This window comes from Antechinus flavipes, chromosome 5 (genome assembly GCF_016432865.1).
Source record: "Antechinus flavipes isolate AdamAnt ecotype Samford, QLD, Australia chromosome 5, AdamAnt_v2, whole genome shotgun sequence".
Classification (NCBI taxonomy): domain Eukaryota; kingdom Metazoa; phylum Chordata; class Mammalia; order Dasyuromorphia; family Dasyuridae; genus Antechinus; species Antechinus flavipes.
The window spans coordinates 116,154,857-116,181,123 of NC_067402.1; the positions used below are offsets into that span (position 1 = coordinate 116,154,857).

Sequence of the window (26,267 nt, forward strand, 5' to 3'; positions counted from 1 at the left end):
ATTAAGACAACTGTGAGGTACTATTTCAGTTCTCAAATTGGCTAAGATGACAGGAAAAATAATGACAAATGTTGGGAGGGGATGTGAGAAAACTGGGACACTAATATGTTGTTGGTGGAGTTGTGAACTGCCATTCCAGAGAGCAATTCTATCAAACTGTGCATACCTTTTGATCCACTGGTGTCTCTACTGGATCTACAGCCTAAAAATATCATAAAAGAGGGAAAAGGATACACATGTACAAAAATATTCGTAGCAGTACTTTTTGTAGTGGCAAGGAACTGGAAACTGAGTGGATGCCCATCAGCTGGAGAATGGCTGAATAAATTATGGTAAAGGAATGTAATAGAATATTATTATTACTGTAATAGTAATATTAAAAAAAAAACCAACCTGGAAAAACATGCACGAATTGATGTTAAGTGAAGTGAGTAGAACCAAAAGAACATCGTACACAGCAAAAACAAGATTATGTGATGAACAGCTGTGATGTGATGGATGTGGTTCTTTTCAACAATGAAGTGATTCAAGACAATTCCAATAGACTTGTGTTGGAAAGAGACATGTGCATCCAGAAAAAGAACTGTGGAGACTGAATGTGGATCAAAACACAGTATTCTCACTTTTTGTTGTTGTTGCTGTTGTTGTTTGTTGCTTTTTTTCCCCTTTCACCTTTTGTTCTGATTTTTCTTGTTCAGCATGACAAGTATGGAAATGTTTTAAAAAATTGTACATGTTTAATCTATGTTAAATCATTCCTGTCTATGGAAGGTGATGGGGAGAGAGAGGAAGAAAAATTTGGAACACAAGGTTTTGCAAAGGTGAATAATGAAAACTATCTTTGCATGTACTTGAAAAAATAAAACACTACTAAAAAAAATTACCCTGTATTCACTTAGCCGTACATACGCTATCTCCTCTAGTAGAGCACCTCAAGAACGGGGATGGGTTTATTTTTGTCTGGTATCTAGCACCTATCATGGCACCACATGCCAAATAAACATTTACTAGAGTGAATTTAATGAAATAAGCAAAAACTAATAATACAGAAGTTGCTGTCTGCAAAGAACAAAGAATATAATAGTAACAGAATCTATAGTAAAGAAGATGCAAAACCTTTCTTCACGAAAAAACAATTAAGTTCTTTAAGGAATAGCTACAGAAATGTAAGGAAGAACTCTGTGCTTAAGGAGGATTTCTTCAAACTTGAATTGCAGAACTCCTTGAAGCCTCTAAAGTTAATTTCCTCAGTGACCACTACAAGTAGACAGTCCTTTGCCATATTTTGAGAACCCTAAGTAGATTTTTGTTTACAAGGAAAGACGAAAGTAAAATGAGTACTAAGAAATCAGAAGAATTCTGTCAGCTCAATTCATGTTGCTATAAATCTCTTGGATCTATGATTCAAAGGCAGAAACCTACAGGATAAGAAGTAAAACCTGTGCACTCAACAGGATTATTGAAAACCAGGTGAGGTGCTAATGCTGGAAAGATACTTTCAAATGTAGACACTAAAGACCATCAGGTTTGTGGAAGTCTGCAAAATCACATTTGGAGAAACAATAATTAAAATGAAGTTTATAAATAATCCCAAAACTGTAATTCTTAACACCTTTTGCCATTTTTCCTGACACTCTGACACTATCACTACAGAGGTTAAAAAGGGTTACACAGGATTGAGGGGCATTTTGTTTTTTAATTTATTTCAAGAATTGCCACAGCTAAAATAAATTCTTCACCAAATGGCCAACTTCCTAAATGATGCCTTTTGTTTCTTATTTTTCCAAATTCCTCCAACTTCTGCAGCAAAGAAAAGAGAAAACTGGCATATACTGAAAATGCCACAAATGAAAAAATAAACTAAAATGCCAAGTACAGCAAAGGTTTTCCTTCATTCAAACCAACCTTCAACTCACATAGGTCCATAAGGATACAAGAGAAACTAATGAAGATAGCTAATCAAAAATAAAAGCAAAGTTAAATGTGGCAAAAAGTCTATTTAATGAAGTGAATTTTTCCCTCTCCACCTCTTTTTATGAACACAAGTGCTTCTAATAACTATGGAGTACACAAAGTATCAAAGTCCAGAAAAACAATCTTTCTGTTTTACTATAATGCTAACAGTTTATCACTATTATTAATAACAATGACAGGTAATATTTCTGTCTTTAAAGTTTTCAAATTTTGTCACATATAAAGTGAGTATGTTGAACTAAGATGTCTTCCAGTTCTATATTTTAAGAATCTATCAAGTAGGTAGTATAAGTATTATGCTCATTTTGAAAACAAGAAAACTGAAGCCCTAAGCTGGCCAGATATATTAGTAGGGGATAAATCACTGGGCTTCAAATCAGTAAGACTTGAATTCAAATTCTGATTCAAACACAGGAGCTATATATATCTGAAAAAGTTATTCAACCTTTTATAAGCCTCAGTTTTTAAAAGCAAAACTAGCAGAATATACTTCATAGAACTGTTGTGAGAATCAAATGAAATGACATATGAAAAGAACTTTGTAAACTATTATAAATGTTCAGTGGTTGATTAGTCATTAAGGTGGTTGCCTAAAGTCTCACCATTAGTTTGGATTAGTGCTGAAATATAAATACAATATTCTTGACTAATTCTAATGTTCTTTACACAACAAGATTTCTTATGTTTTAAGTTCTTGACACTTCCACGAGTATCAGAAAACTCAACAAGAAAATCCATTAAAAAATTTTAATAATAAAATACAGTCATTTTATTTGGAAAATAAACCCTGGACCCATTATGACATTAATTAACACTACAGAGGTGAAAAGGGAGTCACATAAGGAGGGACATTTTGCATTTTAATCTTATTCCATGGATTGCCACAACAAAAAAAAATTCCTCACCAAATAGCTACTCTCTACCCTCAACTATTCTACACTGGAAGCCTGATTATATTAGTGCTCAGCATGGACACTTGGATCTATCCCCAAATCTATCTTGGTTTTTAACTCTTCCTGAGGCAGCCCCAGGAACTTACCATGGTGATGGCAGACCTAGATGGGAAACCATATCTGCTTCAGCTGTTTGCAGTGCAGAAGTCCCTCTCAAAAAAGAAGAGACTATTTAAATCAGGCATGTATCCAGTCCAGAAACACTTTTATAAATAAAAGTCATGGAAAATTAAGAAGAACCAGATTGAGCCCAAATTCTAGGATCTACTAAACAGTTAAGTCTTTTTCTCTCACACCCATTCCTGGCTTGAACAATGATTCCATCTTCAATACCCCTTTAATGGATAAGCTACAAGTCTTAGCTTCAAACCATTCTAACTTCATGTTAATATGAAGTTAGCTTCTTCTAACAAAATGGCTCATGAACATGAAAGCTTCTCATCTTAAGAATTCTTTTGGATGGGATAATAAAGTACTCATTACCTTCTCTTAAACTGGATTGATCAGGGTAACACATACTGCATACTGGAACACAACACTAAAATCATGAATTCTATGGTAGTGGAAATTTCCCTAGCTACCATAAAGCCCTCTGGAATGTTGACAGAAGATGGAAGACTTCACTGGAAGTCACTTATCTCACACCTTTTCCACTGAAAGAGTCCAACACACCTTACCTTTCAGCTGCTCTCAGTTTCTCCGCACCCCTTGTGTATACTGCAATCGACCAGTCTACACAGCGTGCAAAGCCTTCCTTAAGCAAAAGCTCTGTGATGTTGCCATTCTGGAAAAGAGGGCAGATGGAGATTGAAGGATACATTAGATACTCATTATATAGCAAAAAAAAATCTAGTCACTAGTCCTTTCCTTCCCATTCACATAAATAGTCAAGAAAACTATCTCTTGATTTACAGGGACCCTGCCAACAGGACAATATCAAAAGTGAATTCTTTCAAGTACATTCTACTCCAGAGCTCCAGTGAAAAAACAAGAAGAACTCATTTCAACAGATCTTCTAGGCAAAGCATGCTGCTCCCTTTGGTGGCTAGTATGTCTCACTCTTTCCTTACTTTACTGGTATTATTTTTTTCCCATTCCAAAGGGAAAATGAGAAAAGGGGGAAGGCAAGGAATGACTTAGGCAGTACTAACTCAGCTCTAGTTCTTATATTGGAATCTTCATTCTAACAAATTGTAGTCTGTCCAGTCTACAAATGTGCTCTTCTAGGAAGGCAAATCTGGATCCCCATTCTTCCTGCTTTGGGTCAAAGAAGGGACAGTTTATATACTGAGTATAAGATATACTTCAAACTCAGCCCTAACAGCACAACTACCAGCATGAATAATAATTACCACAATTTAAGAATGATAAATTTCCCAAACTAGCAAGATCATTTCTCATCCAACTAGCACCCAGTGATCAAAATGGGCATTTGAGCAGTATCATCTCAGTCACAAATCTTGGGACAGGAATAATGTAGCTACTGCTATTCAGAAACAGTACTAGGATACACAAAATAGAGTTAAAAGCAGCAGGAGGGTCTTATGTAGCTCCGATGATGGTAGGCATCATCCTAGAATCCAGAAGCATTATACTCTCAGTTTATACAAGCATTTCCTAATCTGTCTCAGTTTTAACATGTATCTTTTGAGAACAAGCTTGAGGCAATTTACTTTTTTCCTAGTAACCCAAGGAAGATTATATTCTAAATCTCTACAGCAATGATAAATGACCACACATCTGTATCTTTTCCTGCCCAACTAACTGATACTTCCTTAAGTGTCTCAAAAATCAATGAAGCAAGTGGGACGCCAATACAGGATATCCAAAGATTCTTTTAACCACACACAATTTCAGGATGCAAATGAGAATCCTCCATCCCCATATTCCACTTCCTGTAACTATGAATCCCCATTTACAAAATGACTCACCGGATGAAGGACAGTGCCCAGCATGTTCTGGTTGTGGGAGCTCTCCAAAATAATCTGTACATCCCTCTGCAATAATCGGGACTCAGTGAAGAATTTAGCCTCAGCTGCAAATGGCTCTGGTGTCTCAGGACCATCTAATTCTCTTCTGAAAGTTGGACACTACAGGTGAAAGCAAATATCAGATTAGCCATTGGCTCTGTCCATTAATCCTAATAATGTATGTCACTCATTCATAAATCAGACTGGAACTTCCTCAAGGAAATAATCTCAAGAAAATTAGCTTTAAAAGTTTCAAACAACTTAAAGGCATTATTGCTAAATGATAATGAAGCTGCTATATAATCCCAAGGGAGCTTTAATTAGAGTCGAAGACAATGCTTTACCAAACAAGGAATCACTGGAGTTTTAAGACCTAATTATCTCATAGGAAAAGATAATTTGCAGCAAAATAAGTCACAATCACCTAGACACCAGAATATCTCAGCCCTTTCCCATAGATTAATATCTTTAGAAGGAACCCCCTCTCTAAATCTTCAACCAAACAATCCCTTAGAAATTTGAACCAGTTCAAATTAATCCCATTGCAGGTTTTAAACCAGGGCAGGAGAAGGGCATTCTTTTCAGAATGGAACAACAACTACCCTCGAGGTCAAACAACAATGAAATTTAGTATCATATATGCTATAGACTACCTGCCTATCTAACCCATCCAATAGCCCCAATGCACAGCCTGACCTTGATCCCTGAGAGCATGACTGTGACCAGATAATACTCAGGCAGGAGCAGAGCTCTGACCACACTGCCATCTCGCACGTGCTCGATGATAGCTGTATGACAAAAGGAAGAAATTAAGTCTTCTGTTTATGAAAAAAGCCATAACACAGAGAGAGGCTATAAACACTGAGAAGAATACAATACACTAAAATACACCCCAAATGCCAATCACACACACCCCTATCCAGATACGAGTGAAGTAAAAATATTCCCTTAGAGAGCCAATAGCAATTGCAGCATAAGAAGTTCCACAAGTTACCATTAGGCATGAAATGCCAGGTCTATAACAGGCTAAACACAGACAAATCATTCCCAGTTCCTTTCAAAAATCCTAGTTCCAGGGGCCCTTTGACAAGAGGATTTTTTCCATGACTTGAGTTGTTAAATTCTAAATGGGTTGTGATGATTTTATATCTATTTATCTAGAGGTACATAATAGATATGTCTCACTAACAGAGTAGAAGTTCCTGGAAGGAAGAGATTATCAAGGCCTAATGCATGCCAGATGCTTAATAAATGCTTGTTGAATTAGATTGAGCCTGTATAGCTAAGGCAATTGTCATAGACCTTTTTCCTCCAGGGCTAGAGCTTTTCCATTAGCAAGTCTATAATTATCTATTTGAAGACTCACCAAATGGTGAGTGCTCTTTATACAGCCAGATTGAAGGTGGTGGTCAACATCCTAATCTTCCTCAAAGCTAACATTTACAACACCCTGTAATATTTGAAAAAAATGCTTTACAAAGACTATCCTTGTTTTATGTTTCTGAAAACCCTATGAGAGATCACATTCATTTTAAAGGATGAAACTCAATAAGTGATTTGCCCAGAGTTCCAGAGCTCTTCCTGATTCCAGGTCACCAGACTTTATCCACCATATGGCTGAGCTGCCTTAAGCACAGGATTTAAAGTGCATCAAACCTAAGGCTTTTATTTTACATGTGAGAAAAATAAGGTCCCAGAGATGAGGTGACTTACCCAAGCTAGCAAAGGTATAATCAATATCTGCTGACAATACTTGGAGTTCTGGTAGGGATCACTACTTTTATTGGAGAAGAGAGGTGAGGGCACTCTCCTCAGTGACACAGACTGGCGGCTGCTCTGCAGCTTATTCTCTTTAAAGACTTGCTTCAAGCACCGGGAAGGTAAAGGACCTGACCCCAGGCATTTTGTCAATGTATGTCTGAAAAATTTGAATCCATAACTCCCTTCCAAGACAGGGGAAGGGATAAGAAAGGATTTTAAGTTCTCAACTGATGGATAAATTCAAAGTAAACTAAAATGTATTGTAAGCCCAGGAGCAAAATATTTTCGAGGAGTGGAAGGAGATTTGATAGAGAAAATGCATCTAAGAACAACATAAAATAATTTTTCTTTTTAAAATGTGAAACACATGTCTATGAGAAATGGGCTCAAAATCCTTTCTAGGTCACTCAGGTGCACCCACATTATCCCACTCATATTCCACCTTGACAAGGGTCTCCTACTTAGAATGAACTACAGAGAAAAAGAAAACCCAACCTGTCAACACGAGATGCACCTGGGAGCTCCCTCACTGCAACCCCTAGCCAAGGGACTCACCATTGACTGGCTTCTGGTGGTGAGAATCCACAAAGTGCCGCGGATTGTCAATGGTGTACTTGAGGTCCCGGATTGTGTGAGAGCCGTTCCCCTCACTCCACATGCCTTTTTTGGCTGTCTTTGCCTGGTCCTCACAGTCAGCAAGCCGGTTCTGCTCAGGGCTGAGACAGGGACAAAAAAAGGTCAGCCAGCAGATAACAATCATCTGAGTACCTGGGAATATCAAAACATCTGGCCAACATGACAGGTCAGATATCAAGGCCTCCTCTAGAGGGGAGACAGAGAAAGACCGTCCATGCCATTCCAGATTCCAAACTGAATCCACTCAAGCAACATATTTCAAATCATAAAAATGAAATTTCAATTACTGTGGCCATTTTGATGGAGTGTGGCCTGGGCAAGAATAACAATTTGCCTTCACTACATGTTTAAAAATCCGGTTCTGATTTCATGATATATGAAAATGCCACAATGAAAATGAAGATCAGGAACTGTTATATAATTACCAGTCTTAAAAAGTTGCACAGCTCACCCCCAAGATCACCCAGTCAGTATGTGCCAGAGACAGCCCTGGAACCAAGAACTTCCAGACTACATATTGCTCTCTATCTACTATCTTATTCCAGCTCTTTCTCACTACCAGGGGCTCTCAACAATCTGGAAATATGGATGGAAGTAGTTCAGCTTAGAACCTTGCCAGGAACTCCTTTTAACAAGAGCAGAATTAAGAGTAGCTTAGTCTCAATTCAAAAAGACACACAATTAGTTAAATCTATAGAAAAAGAGTTCTTGAAGAACACATACAATTTTCATTGTTATCACCAAATAAACTAAGCACTAAATAGAAATTTTAACAAATCTGAAGAACAATCATCCATTATCACTGCAAACCTAAGGTATTCTAGAAATGAAACAAGTACTCCTTGTCTAACTCTGTGTCTAACACAGAGCAGAGAGAAAGTCCACATATACAAATGACTTATCTCTTTTCTTGATGGCAAAAATAAGTTGAACTGTGCATTTAAAGGCCTTTCAAAGACAAAATCTAAGGATGTAACTAACATCCCTAAAAGAGCTGTGCCAAGTAAAGGTCCCACTTTTCCCAGTAGGAAACTGTTATGCCTAGCTACACAGCAGAGTTGGCACTGAATTGCAATACAGCAAGCTTCCCAAATCACCAGTCTGCAAATTCACACTAAGGTAGCTATATTATTAGAATTTATATTCCATAGCAGAAGTTCTTAACCTGATGTCTATAAACTTCTTGGGTTGGTTTTCTAAGTCTGCGAGCTGTTTTCAATATGGATGGTTTCTTTTGTAGTTCAAAGTGTTTTATTTTATGAATTTTAAAACACTCTGGAAAAGGATTTATAGTTTTTACCAAAATAGTCAGAGTATTTCTGACACACAAAAAATTTAAGAACTCAGATAGGGTACAGAAAATTAAATAATATATTCTAATTCTCAATAGACAACAATAATGCACGTAAGAAAAAAAAAAAACTAAATATTAAAGACAAAAACATTTAGGCCTATACTCAACCTTGGAGAAATAGGACTTGGTGCCTCTTGTGCAGTTTCCATTTTTGAAATAAATTAGAACTTTACCTTGGCAGTTCTCTGGGGTTTATTTACTCTATATTTACAAGGCAGAATGTGTGTTCTTAAAAATATTTCACAGAAATTGAATGGATGCCCGTCAATTGGAGAATGCCTGAATAAACTGTAGCATATAAATATTATGGGATATTATTGTTCTGTAAGAAATGACCAACAGGATGATTTCAAAGAGCCTGGAGAGACTTACATGAACTGATGCTAAGTGAAATGAGCAGAACCAGGAGATCATTATACATTTCAACAACAATACTATATGATGATTAATTCTGATGGACGTGGTTCTCTTCAACAACAAGATGATTCAAAACAGTTCCAATTGTTCAGTAATGAAGAAAATCAGCTACATCCAGAGAGAGAACTATGAGAAATGAGTGTGGACCACAACATAGCATTTCCATTCTTTCTGTTATTGCTTGCTTGCATTTTTGTTTTCCTTCTCAGGTTGTTTTACCTTCTTTCTAGATCTGATTTCTCTTGTGAAGTAAGATAACTGTATAAGAATATATACCTATATTGTATTTATCATATACTTTAACATATTTAACATGTATTGGACTACCTGACATCTAGGGGAGGGGATGGGGGGAAAGAGGAGAAAAGTGGGAACAGAAGGTTTTGCAAGGGTCAATATTAAAAAAATTACCCATGCATATGTTTTGTAAATAAAAAGCTATAATAATAATTTCAAAATATATATTTCACAGAGTAAGCATTCTAGCAATTGTCTATGATATAAATTTTGGCATGCTTCCAAAAATACCACCTAAACACAAACATATTTGGAAAAATAGTGACCCTGCCATCCTTGCCACTACATAAATACATCCACCAGTCTATCACTCACTTTACATGCTAACACATATCCCTTCAGTTAGCCAAGAGCAGAGATAGTATTATGAAGTTACTATGAGAATTTAAGAGCTATATGACTGGGTTTGATTACTACTGGAGATACAAAGGGACAGGCAACAGGATAGCACATGAAATCTCTTTAAGTCTAATAAACATCTACAGATACCTCTAAGAGTCACGCCACCTGGTAGATATATGATTAAACAACATTCTTAGGCCACACAAGCACTTGTCTCACAGGCAAAGTATCAAACAAATGGGATGGTCTAAGACCAGTGAAGCCAAATCCAATACCGCACTTCATACTATTACCAACACTCCTAAACTTCACTTCCCAAAATGGTAAATTCACACCACAATCAGGTAAAAAACAGGCTTATTACTTGTTAGAAACTGAAATCCTCTCTCAAAATCTGCCTAGATATAGGTCTAAAGAGCTGAAATGGCAGCAGCTGCTTAGACTTTTTCTTCTGTTTTAGTAAAGCTATCATGCAGCTACATGCTTGTCAAGAACCACCAAACCCTTCAAGTTCTTCCAGTTATTAATTAAAACAAATTCTGGAACATCCAGGGGGAAAGAAGAAAAACCGTACATACTTATTGGCTCGGATGCCTTCTCTCCGGCATGCTAAGCCTTCTGCAACCAGTGACTCTGCAATGTTTTCTCCACTTGTATCTGAAAAAAGAAAAAAAAAATTAAATGCAACAATCAAGCCCATGTCTATCAACAATAAAACTTGGAAAATTTTATCTTCACTCTTCAAGATCAATTATCAATTTTTCCAAGGAAATGAATCAAATGGTCTGATGATACAACTTCAAGTAAACCTCAACAGAATGCCCTATGGTCCAGGACTGATTCCTAACTTCACTTGAGGGAACTTCCTTTCTAATTCTCCAGTTTATGTCCCTCAACTAAGATACTAACTACAGAAGCCAAAAACCAAATGAGGCAGAAATGAAACAAGGCAGTCCTAAAACTTAGGCCTGCAGAGTCAATGATCTGAGTTTGCCTGCCAGATGGCATCAAGGCGGTTCTAGTCCCTTCAGGATTTACTCTACCCCCAAAATTCCTAAGATTTTCAACATCTCAGAAACTCTTCTTCTCAGAAAGGTATAAGATTTTCTTTTCAGTCTTTAAATTCCACAGATCATCCCTTAAAACCAGAAGGAAAAATAAAAACTCATACTCCTAAGTTTTATTCTGGCACTTGAAATATTATTTGTGATTCCTTGTTATCAAAGAAGCTTTTACAGCCATACATTCCCTTAAATCTGTCAGTCAGTCAGAAAAACAAAGATATCTGCATAGAAATCAGGGCATAAAAATCTTTAGTATAGCAAAGAACAATATCCTAGACAAACTGAAATACACTCCGGCTGATAAACAATATCACTATAAAGGAGGAGAAGGGGGGAGAGGGGGAACCAAGAAGATTTATATTCACAATTCTCTCTCTCTCTCTCTCTCTCTCTCTCTCTCTCTCTCTCTCTCTCTCTCTCTCTCTTTCTCTCCATATATATATCCTAGTTCTGTCAAGCAATGATGAATACACACATATTGGCCCCCAAGCCCTTATAGCCTACTGTCAACCTTCTCTAAGATTCCTATAAGAGCAAATTCTCAGAAAGGGAGTGTATAAATTTTAGATCATTAGACCATTTGAGGTCAGTGCTATTTGTCTACAGAAAAATCAGACACTCCAAAATGAGGAACAGGAGGATCATGGACATTGCTGACTGACAATAATATAATAAGTAATAAATTAGTTGGCTCCATAGTAACTAATAGTTATTCCCAAGATAGCAAGGCTCAAGGAATATTTTAAATACTTATTAGACTTCATCCCATTCCTCTCTTACCCCAAGTCAGAAGCCCAGAGAAAAGAAATTGAACGAGTGAGCTTTGTTTTCTTAATATTCCTGGGACAGCTATTATTAAGTCTAGTCAAATGTCAGGCACCAACAGTCGCCAGGCATAACACTGACACTGTCCATACTGAACTGTTAATTGGTCTATCTAACAGAAAGCATTGAGCTTTGGTCCTTTTCTTAAGAGAAAGAAAACCTATTTCCCAGATCTCAACTCTTAGGAGGCAGACTACAGAGGACCAAAGATTGCATCAGAAGCAAATCAAACTGAATTCTAGTCTTTTTTGTGTAGATTTGGTCAAGTCACTCAAGCACTGTGCAGTTTTTTGAACCTGTAAAATAGAGGTGTCAATGAAGTAAGTGAGTGGATATATGTTCTTGGCCAAGGTCCGTGGATCCAGTCACCTACTACATCTTCAAAATTCAATCATTTCCTACCATTTCAGAGGGAGAAAGTTCGACTAAGTACTATTTGATAATTAAATGCTTTTGTGATAATCCAAACCATTCTAAAATGAATTCTTTAACTCATGTTTGCATAGACACTAACATATGATTATGAGGTGATCTGCTGACCCTCCTTCCCTTTCTGCCTCTTCCTTCCTTCTTGGCAGAGAGGAAGGGCCACCAATAAGGAGTACTATATATACACTGTCAGATTGGGCTTTGTTGATTAGTTTTGCTGATTTCCTTTTTTTTGTTTTTTGTTATAAAAATTCCCTAGGTGTCTGGGAATGAAAAAGAACATATTCAGAAATGAAGGTAATATAAAAACAAAAAATATTAAAATATTTAAAAGAAAATTAAGGAAGGAAAAGTTTGTAAAGAAAAACCCCATTTAAAATAATATTGTTAATATGCCAATACTATGTTTTACAGATTGTCATTTTGCTTTGCCTGAAAGTTTTTGTTCCACACTTTGACACCGTAAAGGATAATTTTCTTATGTTCCATGAATCACTTGAATCTGCATTGTAGATGTGACGAATTTAATTGAAAACAAGTAGTAACAACAACATTAATATTATATGATGATGAATTCTGATGAACAAGACCTCTTTCCAACAATGAGATGACTAGTGCCAGTACCAATGATCTTGTGATGAAGAGAGCCATCTACACCCAGAGAGAGGACTGTGGGAACTGAATGGGGATCACAACATAACATTCTCACTTTTTTTGTTGTTGTTCATTTGCATTTTGTTTTCTTACTCATTTACTTTGTTTTTTGATCCAATTTTTCTTGCGCAGCAAGAGAATTAATTATATGTTTACACATATTGGATTTAACATATATTTTAACATGTTTAACATATATTGGATTGCTTGCCATCTAAGGGAGGGGGTGAGGGGAAGGAGGAAAAAATCTGAAACACAAGACTATGTAAGGGTCAATGTTGTCAAATTATTCACGCATATGTTTTGAAAATAAAAAGCTTTAAAAATTAAAAAAAGAAAGAAAGAAAAGAAAACAAGTACTAATAGTAATATCACCATAACATTTATATAGTGCTTTAGGATTTACAAAGAACTATTGTCAAAGCCACTTTGAACAAAGCAAATGTTTTTTACAGATGAAGAGATGTGGGCTCAGAAGATGAAGCAGTCAGAGAGCCCTCTACAAGATAGCATTAAGACACATCCCTCTTAGCTTCTAGTTCAGCAATTGATCTTTCTACTCTGTCTCTACTTGGAGATGGCAACCTGATTAAGCCCTAATGCTAGCAATTACAATTTTAAGTTAAATCTAACAATTTAAATGTTGAAGGTTAAGAGAATACAGATAAATTTTGCAAAATTTCTCTTTTCCATGAAGTCCTTCACTATTTGCATCCTGAAGACAAAATAAAAATTCATTCACATCTAGGTAATATTCTTTTTGTAGTATAAAAATATAATAAATTTCTCCATAACATCTAAACATAGCATTGTATCTCCCACATCTTTTTAATTGAGATTATATATTTTGCACATTATTTTCCTCGAGAAAAAAAAATCCAAATATAATGACATATGCCAGAGATGACTTTCCACACAAATTCCATAATTATAAAGAAGTAAAACATTTAAAATCAAACACTATATCACCAGAAGTGCTATCCCTCTATCAGTTTGTCAACTTCAAGGTCAAACTAGTAGAAATCAGAAATGGCTTTTAAAATATAAACCGTTTTTTCTTGTAATCAACTACAACCACTCCCCACTCAGATGAACAACACCTAATCCCTTATCAGGAGGACAAGAACCTGGAAAAGATATTTATGCTGAAAATAACTCCAGATGAATGTGTTTGAACCTTTTAAAGCCCTCCCAAAGAGACTCTACGAACACTTTCATTTCTTTGGATCTAGGTAACAGAATACAATTTCCCATCCAGCATTCTATAACAGATTGTTGTTGGGTTATTACTATAAGGAAAACTATAAATATTAACATATTGTTTTTTCCTAAAAAGTGTCCTCCTAGGAAAGAAGAAAAGTCACAAGATGGATAAAGTAAATAAAAGATACAAAAGGAAAACTATAGAAATGAATTACTATTGTGATCTAAAAATCCAGAGCCATTATATTCCAAGAGCTGATGCCCTAAACATAAGCTAGGATAGTAGCCCAACAAATACCTTAACCAGCAATGAATCCCAAGACTAGATGGTCCAGAAGGTGTTAAGAGGAAAAAAAAGAGAACAAATGCACAATCAAGAAAATCACATCATCCTTGACAATGCATTCAATACTCTTTGCTGAAGTTTCTTTTCTGATATCTCCCAATTCCCCAGGGGCTACTTCATTGGAATCTAAAACTTGCCCTTTTAAGCAAAAAGATTTCTCCAGGAATTTTAGATTCCAGGAGAGAAAGATCTTTATTTCCTTGGCTCACCTTTCCCAAGGTAGACCATGCCATATTCACGACCCTGAGGGTTCTTGTACTCTATTGTGAAACAGACTTCCTTCCCAATCAGCTTCTTCCGCAGGAATTCTCGAGCAGGAAATCCCCAGGGCTAAAAGACAAAATAGACATGCAACATAAGAACTCTAATTCCAGTTTCCAATCAGTACTTCAAGTAATTTGCCCACTACATAATCATCTTTGTACATAACATTTAAATTAGAAATTCAGAAGATTTGAAAGGGAACCTCTGATTACTTTATCAGTTAAGGCAAAATAAGTCACAATGAGTGAACTTCTCAAAGAACTAACTATATTGCTGTTACTATAACCAAGGAAATCATCTCATTGCTTTAACAATAACTTCAACTTATTCCTATAATAAGGTATTTGTAAACAAGGGAATTATTCCATATAACTATACAATAGCAAAGCCTTAAAAAGGGGGAAAAATTGTATGAAATTAACATTAGTAAGTTACTGGTAAGGTCCTTCCACCAAAAAAAAAAAAAAACCCTCACATTTATTAAAAGCAAAGATGACTCAAAAAAATTTAATGTCAGATATAATGCATCAAAGAAGGCTCACCAATACATGTAGATGAAACTATAAATGACTGAAATATTCTAGAAAACAACTGGAAAATAATTATGCTCTCACTTTCCCAAAGTGATTCAAATGTCCATCTCCTCTGACAGAAATCTTACTGCTAGGAAGAAACCTCAACAAAGTAAAATGCAGAAAATCTGCAATATTTATTTAAAAAAAAAAGTCATAGCAGAACTTTTTTTGATAATGAAGAAGTGCAAATAATGTCCATATCTACTGACTGAGGAATGCGTAAACAAGTTGCAGAACATGAATACAATGGAATATTACTGTGCACTGAAATAAGTAGAACCAGAAAAACAATATATACAACTCTAATGTAAACAATTATAATGATGTAAATTAAAGAAATAATTTAAAACAAAACTGAACAAAGTATATTAATTATAATGACCAAGATAGGCCCTAAAGTAGAAGTGAGAAAATGCACATCCCTCCTTTCAATGGAGAAATGAAGGGCTATAGTGTAGAATGTTACATATGTTGTCAAATACAGTCAACTGGCTGTTTTGGCTTAGTTTTGCTCAATTGTCTTTTTTCTTAAAATCTTTGATACAAGGGAAGGCACACACCAGATAGAGAAGATAAAACGGGATATATTTAGAATGGAATGTGTTCTCAAAACAAAAAGCAGCCATAAAGTTTGTTTGTTTTTAAAAGAAGGGTAGTGGCAATTGGAGAGAAAAATCGAAGATTCAAAAGAAGCTGGGTCTTTCAAAAGAATGAAAGGGAACCCAAGATGGTTTTCTGCTTTTTATCATCATTGGTGGTCCACAAAGATTAGGAGAGCCAAAAGATGGAGAATTTCAAAATTTTTTTAAAAGTGGAAGATGCTACAAAAACCCTGGAGAAGTGCCAAATTGTCTACGACAATAAATGAGAAGATTCAAGACCCATAATCACCTCTGTTCCATGAAAAAAAAAAAAAATAACCAACTAAATGAATGGAATTAAAAGAGAAATTGTCCTTAATATTGGTGCTTCAACACAAAAATTTTGCAAGACTCAGAAACAATTATAAAAGTGACAATGACCAAGAAATGCATTTATCTTATATCCAATTACCTACATGGAAAACCCAGAAAACAGGAGTCACCTACCTCATCTGGTGTATCCTTTGCATCTGGTTGTCCTGCCGCAGCCCGACGAGCAAGATTTCCAGCACGAATGTTACTAAGGTTAATCTGCCTCTCAGGAGGAGGCCCACCACGTGGCTGTCCTCGGACAATGATAGCACATCCTGAGAGGACCTGTGAGAGAAGAAACAAAAGACAAAATCAAAATTCGGGGCTAGAAACAACACAATTAACTGTCAGAAAAATGTACAAAACTGCAGACCAGAAAAAGGTCTACAAAATGGGAATAGAGTCGAGAATACCTCTTACTGCTATGAAAATGGTTGCAGCTAAGACATGTCAATTCTATTTATGGGTATAATAGAGATAAAACAAAATAAAGAGAAGAGGTCCACTTCAGGCATAGGAGAGAGCAAGAGAAAATGCATAGTGATGGCTAAGAAAAGAAGAACAGAGAAAAGTGAAAATACCAATTTGGAAGCAATAAAGAGGATTGAAGAAAGATAATGGGAGATATGACTGGAAAGATAAGAATGTGAAGGCTACAAAAGATCGTGAATGTCAGAACCAAGCTATTATACAGAACCTACTATGTATGAGGCACTATGCTAAACACCTTTTACAAATATTATCTCATTTTGTCCTCACAGCTACTCCAGAAAGAAAGTGCTGTTATTCCATTTTGTAACTGAAGTAACTGAAGTTAGAGGCTAAGTGACTTGACCAGGTTCATACAGATAGCAAGTGTGTGAGGACAGATTCACACCACAAAATTCATTCATTCTTTATCACCACAGTATCCTCAATTACTTCTCCACTAAGACATCCTCTTAGTTTCCAGTTTTTTGCCATCACAAAAAAGATACAGTATAAATATTTTTGTATGTAAAGGAACTTCTCTTTCTTTGATCTTTTTTGAATACAGGCTTAGCAGTGATATAGCTGGATTAAAGGGCATGAATAGTATCACTCTCAAGAACATCAGGTCTTTGCAATCCAGTTCACTGTAAAAATTTTTCTACAAACAGGGGGTACAGACAGGTAGATGCCTTCCTGCTAAGTACCTCTGATTTTCACTCAAACAGATACCAATTCCCTGAGGGGGACTAGTTTTTCAAACATGAAGAGACAACCTTAGAAACTGTGCAATCCTCAGGCTACAACCTGGAAGAAAATTCTACTAACTTGGCTACTTGGACAAATTATTTCTCCCCCGATGAAATCACTCCCCATATGTTCACTAGCCCCACTGATAAAGCTCATGAGGCATTCTGAGATTAGCCCAAGGACACTAATTTCAAAGGAATATCACTGAACTGGAGAAAGATCTATCTTGCCACTGTCAAAGCTTTTAGCAGGTCTTGTTTCAAGCTTTCATAGCTACAGTAATTATTCTTGTTAATTTATAGCAGATAGAAAGCAACTGACATGGCAACTGTTTTACAGCCAATTACCAATAGTAAAATTATGTATTCTATCAGGCCTTACCCAATACATCTGTCTATCTGTGAAATCTAGCTATCCCACTGAGTTAATCAGCCTAAGGTTATGAAGTATAAACTACTCAGCTGTGCTAATAAAGGGTGAAGGAAGAAGGGAAGCAATTCAAAGACCCAGTTTCAGGGTTCATTTAATAGTTTACAAAAGCCAACAGAACTGTCCAAAACCAAAGGTTGTTCGACGATTTATTACATTAAAGCACACAATAAGCAGACAATGAAATGCTACCCTGAAGTAGGAAAACCTCAGAGACTATGTTCTTCAGGTTACTTAATTATTGTTATGTCTCCAACACCCTAATACCAGCCAACTAACCACAGAGAGAGTAGCTTAATTGAAATAAAAAAAGTTAATAATCTAGTTGTAGGGGTAGTGTCCCTTAACAGGCTTAAACTGGCCAATTTTTTCCTCTCAATTTCAAATACCATCCAATTAGCTTCTATAAAACCCAATATTGCAGTCTTTAAGCTTCACAAGGGCAGCTGGCCTAAGTACATAAAATATCTAGAAAATAGAAGGAAGCCAGGGTCAAAAGAATACAAATAAAGCAAACACTAAAAGTAATGTGAAAAGAAAATACAGAATTGGGGGTGAGGGGTGAGGGTGGAAGCATAGTGGCCCAATATGGGTCAAAGGAAACAATGATCAGAAATGGTTTATCGCAATATACAGGATAACAAGTTCAAATACTAAGCACTTAAAAAAAAACTAACAGAAAGATAAGAACAAAGATCAAAAGGGTACTGGAGGATAGAGGGTTAGTTTAAAACTACAAATTGTAGTGTCGAGAAGGAAGTCACGAGGGAGAAGGAAGCAATGGCACAAATGAAATCTAAAAGTATCAGGAAGGATGCCAAGAAATAAGGTAAGTTTTTAGAAATAAGAGTTCTTTGACGCACTAACTTAAAAAAAAAAAAAAAAAAACACCATAAACAGTCACTAAAAATTAAAGATATCAGAGATAGTGAATCAAAAAAGTCGACAAGGCAATTTGGAAGCTAGTATATCCCATTGTGGAGGTATATGAAATAAGGCAGTGTGCCAAAACTAGAAACAAAAAGATTTTCATTACATCACTGAGCGCAAAGCCAGTCGCAGAAATTAGAAAAGAGTAGAATGGGGAAGGCATTGTTAGAGGTCAGTGAAAAAACAACAGTGTGATAAGGTGCTAGACACAGCAACAAAGTAGATGTTGACTAAGAAAATACCAAGTAAAAAAGATGAAGAAAAAATAATGGAGTGAAATTAAATTGGAAGTGGGGATCGAGGGAGTGGGGGGGGTCAGAGGTTTTAGAATGCATCAGGAAAAAGCTTCCTGGCAGTCACCAGTCATCTCCACAGGAGAGCACCATCCCTTGAGAATTTAAAATTTATTTAGACAAGAAATGGGCAATCCTAAAAAGAGTTAAGATATGTGGCCCAGAAGGTTTTTCCCAGGATGTCCGCCAACTACACATTTCCTGTAGGCAGGCAGCTGGCCTCAAAAAGCAAGAGCCTTGCCTAACTTAGAGAAATCAGCATTCATCTAAAGTAAAAAAGGGCATGGCACCAAAGTACAATTTCCCACTCCTTCAGTACACTGATCTATCATTCAGTGTATCTGACAGTGAAGAGATGCAAAGCTACAGGCTCCCACAATTTCATTCAACTTTACACAAATATCCCAATTTTTGAATCAAATTTCAAAATTAGAAAGAACATTATAATCCTGTCTAAGTTCAACTCTCTAACTTAACTATTAAGAAAAAACTGAAATCTATAAAGATTATTGCCCAAGAAATTTAGTTTACTAGTAGCAAAGGCAAGAATAGACAAAGTCTCCTATTCCCAGAGTCTTTTTTCTATTATTTTTAAAGAGATGAATATGAAGGGTTTAATTTTCTATTTTTAAAAAATGAAGGGGTGAGGGGGTGGGGGTTTATGGTTATGATTTCATTGGTGGAAGAAATTCCCCCCCTGCCAGCAAGTGAGAAGTAGAAGTCCTAATGAGATGCCTAGGCACAGATTAAATGACAAATGGGTGTCGAAGATTATTCTGACTCCAAATACATCTCTATCCTTATATCTTATATCTCTCATTTTAAAATTATACTATCAACACATTATCTGCATAACCTTCTGGTTAATTAAGCTATGGGGGGGAGGAGGAGGAGGGAAACAGCTTCTTTACAGGTAGCAACAATTTAGTTATAACAGACAGGTTACCATGAGCTATAATTCAACAAATAGTAATGTATCCAGGGGTTATAACTTAATATACCAATAAATATTTGCTACCAACCTGTTATACAAAAGGTGCATTATTAATCCCAAGGCCAAACGCACAAGACAGATGTCCAGGAACATGAACAAAGATTTGAGAAAGATAGGATGATGAGGGCAACAGGCCTATCTCAAACTGGAGAGTTCTAAGGACAAAAGGAATTCTCACAAAAGCATAATTAGGGACCATTTAAGCAACTATTTGTTTTTATTTGCAAGGGGAAAGAAGCCAAGAATAGAGGAGAAAAGAAAAGATGGAAAACTAAGATGTACATTATTCTGGATACCAAAATAATATCCAAAGAGGAATAATATAAACTGAAATCCTTCTCACTATTTAAAACATCCACCTAGCCAATAAGAAAATAATCATTTATAAGATAAGTGCTATTATTATCTACTCCCCCCACTTTGTTATTTACAGTTGAGGAAACTGAGGTCAAAAGAGACTAAATGACTTGCCCAGGGTCAGAGAGTTAGTAAGTGCCTGAGTTCACATCTGAATTCAAATCTACCTGACTTCAGGTGAACCACTCTGTCCACAGAGCTAATAACTAGTTGCCTCAGTCTGTAAGAATTAACCATGTGAATCTTCACTGAGTTAACTGCTAAGAGAGGAGCGTTAGGTAGGACATAAATCAAATGTTCTGCACAAGAAAGTAAAAATACTATGATTTACTTACTGTTTTTCAGTTTGCAAAGTACTTTATATATTTTCTCATTTGATACTTGCAACAATTTAAGGTGTTCATGGGATAAACTAATCCCTTCAAAATTGAAGAAATATTAGCCTGAAGAACTTAAGGAGTTGGTAACAATTAGTAACAAATGACCAAAGCATATAAAACAAGAAAAAGTTCTCCAAATCACTAAACAACAAGACAAATTCAAATCTAAATGACTTTTTCACCTTATTCTCAGCAAATGAGCAAAGATGACAAAAGACAGAATTTATCCATGTTAGAAGAGCCGCAGACAGACATACCAATACATTATTAGTAAAACTATAAACTGATCTAAGCTCTATTATTATGGAAAGTAATTTGGAATTATTCAAAGAAAAGTAAACCAAACTCTGACCCTGAACTCTCTTGCTAGACAAATACTCTAAGAAGATTAAAGCCAGAAAAGTCCCATAAATACCAAAATTTTTATAGCAGCACTTTTGGCAATAGCAAAATGTAAACAAAATAGGCATTTCTAATTAGGGAACAATTGACTATATTGTGGTATGTGAATGTAATGGAAAATCACTGCACTATAAGAAATGACAAATAATTTCCTAATTCAGACAAACCTGGGAAGTAAGCAAAACAAGACCAAAACGGCAGAGCAAATACAGAGAAGGCCTCAGAGTCAGGAAGACCTAGGAATCAAACTTTGACACACACTTACTTATATGAGCATGGACAAGCCATTTAACTTCTCAGTGCAAGAGAAAAGGAGAGGAAGGAAAGGAAGACAGACAAAGTTCTTAAAACCTGAAAAAAATAGTCAGTTCTCCATGTACTTGATTTTCAAAAGTTCAAGCATTCCCATGATTTTGTTAGTTACCTCATTTTCACTCTTCTGTTTGCAGGCAGTGAACAGTAGAGGGAAAAAAATGAAACGTGCAATGTGCAAGCTTATATTCACAAAAAAGGAGAAAAGTATTCACAAAACTGTTCATGAATCTTCTCCAGAAAGTACTAAAGTAATCTTTCCAATGGAAATTGAATAAAAATGGAAAAGTATTAAGTTAGTGGGTAAATGAAATGATGGTACTACACAACTACACTCTCACTCCTACTGGCTTTCTAGCCTGAACATAGCTGAAACTTGGCCTTGAGACTGACCACAAGACTTGTGCTTTTTATCAGAGAATAGTTCAACCATAGAGCCAAAAAGGAGATTAGAGATAACAGGTTTCCCCTTTCCTTTTTTTTACCTGAGGGGTTCTGACCACAAGATTTGTGCTTTTTATCAGAGAATAGTTCAACCATAGAGCCAAAAAGGAGATTAGAGATAACAGGTTTCCCCTTTCCTTTTTTTTACCTGAGGGGTTCTTCTGATATTACTGCTCTCTCCCATGTGGTACTGTCTTTCCTTGCTCCTGCATTTTATGGTTACTGCTTTAGGAAGAGTGCAGATTAACATAATTAATATTTTGTTATAAGGGATTATGTGCAGAAAAGTATATTTTCAGTTGGAAGTAATAGTGATATGAGAAAACTGAGCCATTAGTGCACTGCTGATGGAGTTGTGAACTGACTCAACCTGGAAAGCAATTTACAACTACACCAAAAGGGCTATAAAACTGTTCATACTCTTTTACTGAGCAATACTATTACTAGCTCTATATCCCAAGACATAAAAACAAAAAGGAAAAGGACCTATATGTACAAAAACATTAATAGCAGTTCTTTTTGTGATAGCAAAAAATTGAAAATCGAGGGCCATGGCCATCAGCTGGGGTATAGCTGAACAAGTTGCAGTTTATGACTGTGAGGAATACTGTTGTGCTAAAAGAAATCATGTGCAGTATGCTCTCAGAAAAACTTAGAAAAACTTCAGTGAACTGAAGCAAAATAAAGTGAGCTGAACCAGGAGAACACTGTACACAATAACAAGATTGTAAGATGATCAACTGTGAATGACTTAGCTATTCTCAGCAACATAATGATCCAAGATAGTTCTAAAGCACTCAATATGACAAATGTTATCCATGTCCACAGAAAAAAATAATGAACCTGAATGCAGATTAAAGAATACCCATAAAAATTTTCTTTATCTTTCTTGGTGTTTTCTTTGATCTGTATTCCTTCACAACACAATTAATATGAAACACATTTTACATAATTGTACATGTATAATCTATCTCAAACTGCTTTCTCAAAGAGGAAGAAAAAAATCGGGCTCAAAACTTGAAAAAATGATGTTAAGAATTGTATTTATATGCAATTGAAATAAATAAAATACATTTTTAAAAGAGAAAAGTGTATTTTCAGCAGTTTCTAAAGAAAGCTTATAGATGTTGGTAGTCTTGGGAAATAACACCCTATTTTCCATAGTTTCCACTTTTGCCTTTTTTTTTTTTAACTTTAGCCCATTTTTCCAGGAATAATATTCCCTAAAAAGGGGAGAACTGAGTATACAAAAAAAAATCATCACCACTAGCATTTTTATAGGACTGTAAGGGTTAATTAACCACTAAATGTTTTTCCTATCACTATTACTATGCTCACAACAACCCTGGTGCTAGCCCCAATTTACAGATGAGGAAACTAAGGCAGATAGAGGTTAAGTAATTTGACTAGGATTCCCCACATCTATTATCTCTGTATTTGAACTCAGTGACTATAGTAACAACAGCAGTGCAATAAAGCAGAATGTTTTCTAATTACAATGTGCAAATTTCACCCTGTAAAAGAAAGGAACTTCTTACCTGCCTTAGAAAAGTGACAATGCCACAAAATACTGCATACCTATAAGACGACCTAGTCACTACAGTAAGTGATTTTGCCAACTATTCTTTGTTAAAAGAAAAAGAAAAGGAGTAGGTAGTTGGTGCAATGGATAGAGCACTAGCCCTGATGTCAAGAAGACCTGAGTTCAAATCTGATCTCAGACACTTAACCTTAACTGCCTCAGGAAAAAGAAAAAGAGGAGAATACGTGGAAATGAGCATTATGCAAAAAAGGTATCAATAAAATCGCAGTTTAAAAAATAAGAAAGAAATCAAACATACAGTGAAGAAAGAGGGACAAAATGTCCTCTAAAACTGCTTCTACCTCAAAAATTTCAACTGTTTCAATGTATTCTCTAAATTAACCACTAAATGCTTTTCCTATCATTTTTTGCTTAACATCTCTAACTATTAAAGGAAATTCATACTTGCTCCAACTGTCCAAAACCAAAACATACCACATTACAGTTTCTCGTAAAAGTTAAAGTGGGGGATTCTACAAAGAGTTTTTGGATTGGTTGGGAAGACTAAATTAATTATAAAGTTAATTCCAATTATGATTCTATGAATTTGCAAATCAACAATGCCATGAGTTTAGAGCTATTCTTTTTCCTTATGCCCTTTCTAACTACAAGTTCCTCAATCAGTAGTTCTCAGAATTTTAATAAAGGAAGCAACTAAATGGCACAGTGGAAAAGAGTACCTGTCCTAAAGTTAGGAGGATCTGAGTTCAAAGGCAGCCTTAGACATTTAATAATTACTAGCTATAGTGTTTCTACTGGGCTTATACCCCAAAGAGATACTAAAGAAGGGAAAGGGGCCTGTATATGCCAAAATGTTTGTGGCAGCCCTGTTTGTAGTGGCTAGAAGCTGGAAAATGAATGGATGCCCATCAATTGGAGAATGGTTGAGTAAATTGTGGTATATGAAGATTATGGAATATTACTGTTCTGTAAGGAATGACCAGCGGGATGAATACAGAGAGAACTGGCGAGACTTACATGAACTGATGCTAAGTGAAATGAGCAGAACCAGGAGATCATTATATACCTCAACAACGATACTGTTTGAGAATGTATTCTGATAGAAGTGGTTCTCTTCGATAAAGAGAGCTAATTCAGTTTCAATTGATCAAGGATGGACCGAAGCAGCTACACCCAAAGAAAGAACACTGGGAAATGAATATAAACTGCTTGCATTTTTGGTTTTCTTCCTGGATTATTTATACCTTCTGAATTCAATTCTCCCTGTGCAACAAGAAAACAGTTCGGTTCTGCACACATATATTGTATCTAGGATATACTGTAACCTATTCAACATGTAAAGGACTGCTTGCCATCTGGGGGAGGGGGTAGAGGGAGGGAGGGGAAAAATCGGAACAGAAATGAGTGCAAGGGATAATGCTGTAAAAAATTACCCTGGCATGAGTTCTATCAATAAAAAGTAATTAAAAAAAAAAATTACTAGCTGTGTGGCTCTGGGCAAGTCACTTAATCCCATTTGCCTTGCTAAATAAATAAAAAGTTTTAGTGAATAAACTGTTTCAAGTATCAGTAATTTTGTAATGTGTGAAAAGTCAGGAGGAGGGAGAATGAAAGGATTATACAAGGAAAATTTGACCATATAAACCCATAAAATATCAACAAAATGTCTGAAATACAACATTTTCAGTCAGCATATGGCAAATGGAGAGATGAGGATAAACTATTCACTGTTAGTATTTCTACTACCTAGCCAAATGAAGTCTGAAAATACTGGACAAATTTGCCTAGATGTCCTGCCAAAAGAAATGACCCAGTTTAATTTCATTAAATCTTACTGAGGGAAGGCAATAGGAAGAGGAGAAAGAAAAACCTATGGTTTTCTTCTCTATTTATTCTAGTTTGCTGCTATCTTCCCATATCAAATCCCCCTTTTCCCTTAGTGAACAGCTTATATTTCACAACTTATTTTTGTCTTAAAAACAAAACTCTTACTTAATGGATTTGCAATCCATCTTCTATACCAAAATACCATAGCACTAAAATAAGCAGGAGAGTGAATAGCAAAATTTCCATATTGTTTAAGATAATAACATCCTTCTTCTTTATAGCCCTAAAACAGAAGCTGACAAAGAAACAGTTTATAGGGATGTGTAAGGAAAGGAACACTTGGAGTAAGAAAAAGGAGAATTCAGTGGTGTCAGCACTAATGAACAGCTGCCACCACCTATCTGCTCTTCAGGGGCACAGCTTTCTTTCCTTGGTATTCTAAAAGCTTCCTTGCAACATCCAATTTAGAAAGCTGACCTAGGATAATAATGCTTATAAATAAATATATCTAAAATAAAATTTCAAATACCTATCCATCAGGTAGTAACTATTCAAAGTCTGACTTATTTTATCCATATGTAGAACAATGGTACTCTGGGAATAAGGGAAAAGGGAAATACATCTATTGCAAAGGACTTCCTACTAACAACCACATTAGATTGAGACTATAAGTACCATTAATCCCAATAAAGTTGAAGAAACTTTAAGTAACTAGCCTACAGATTCCATAATTCATAAAACTTGCAATTCAAACTTTCTCCTTTACTATCGCTACACCCAGTCTAGTCTCAGCTTCTTCTCTTCACAGAATCCCAGAGCCTAAAGCAATCTTTGAGACCTTTAATCCAAGGTTAATGAATTTAAGGAAAAAAAAAAACTTCTAATTGATTTCCTTTGTAATCCTATATTTCATTTTATGCATTTAAAAGTGTCAGTCTCCACCAATAGCCAGACAGGCCCCTTTTCTAGTGAGAGCCTTACCTGAAGAGAAACCTGCTCTCTAGCATCACCTACAAATAGTTGTCAAGCCTTCAAACAAAGATCTCTGAAATAAAATGACACTGAAACGTTTAGCATTTGGGCCTGGAGTCAGGGAAGGCTCCTTTTCCTGAGTTTAAACC

General features: G+C 35.8%; 1 protein-coding gene across 1 annotated transcript in view; it reads right to left on the bottom strand.

Annotated features, from left to right (window-relative positions):
- Positions 1 to 26,267, bottom strand: part of SND1 (staphylococcal nuclease and tudor domain containing 1) — a 499,624-nt gene that overhangs the window by 446,072 nt on the left and 27,285 nt on the right. Inside the window, exons 2-8 of the mRNA XM_051963240.1 lie at positions 16,153 to 16,302; positions 14,435 to 14,555; positions 10,283 to 10,361; positions 7,214 to 7,374; positions 5,594 to 5,685; positions 4,859 to 5,017; positions 3,605 to 3,711 (exon numbers count right to left, since the gene is read on the bottom strand). Coding sequence (XP_051819200.1) covers positions 3,605 to 3,711; positions 4,859 to 5,017; positions 5,594 to 5,685; positions 7,214 to 7,374; positions 10,283 to 10,361; positions 14,435 to 14,555; positions 16,153 to 16,302 — 869 coding nt within the window. The remainder of the gene's footprint in view (positions 1 to 3,604; positions 3,712 to 4,858; positions 5,018 to 5,593; positions 5,686 to 7,213; positions 7,375 to 10,282; positions 10,362 to 14,434; positions 14,556 to 16,152; positions 16,303 to 26,267) is intronic.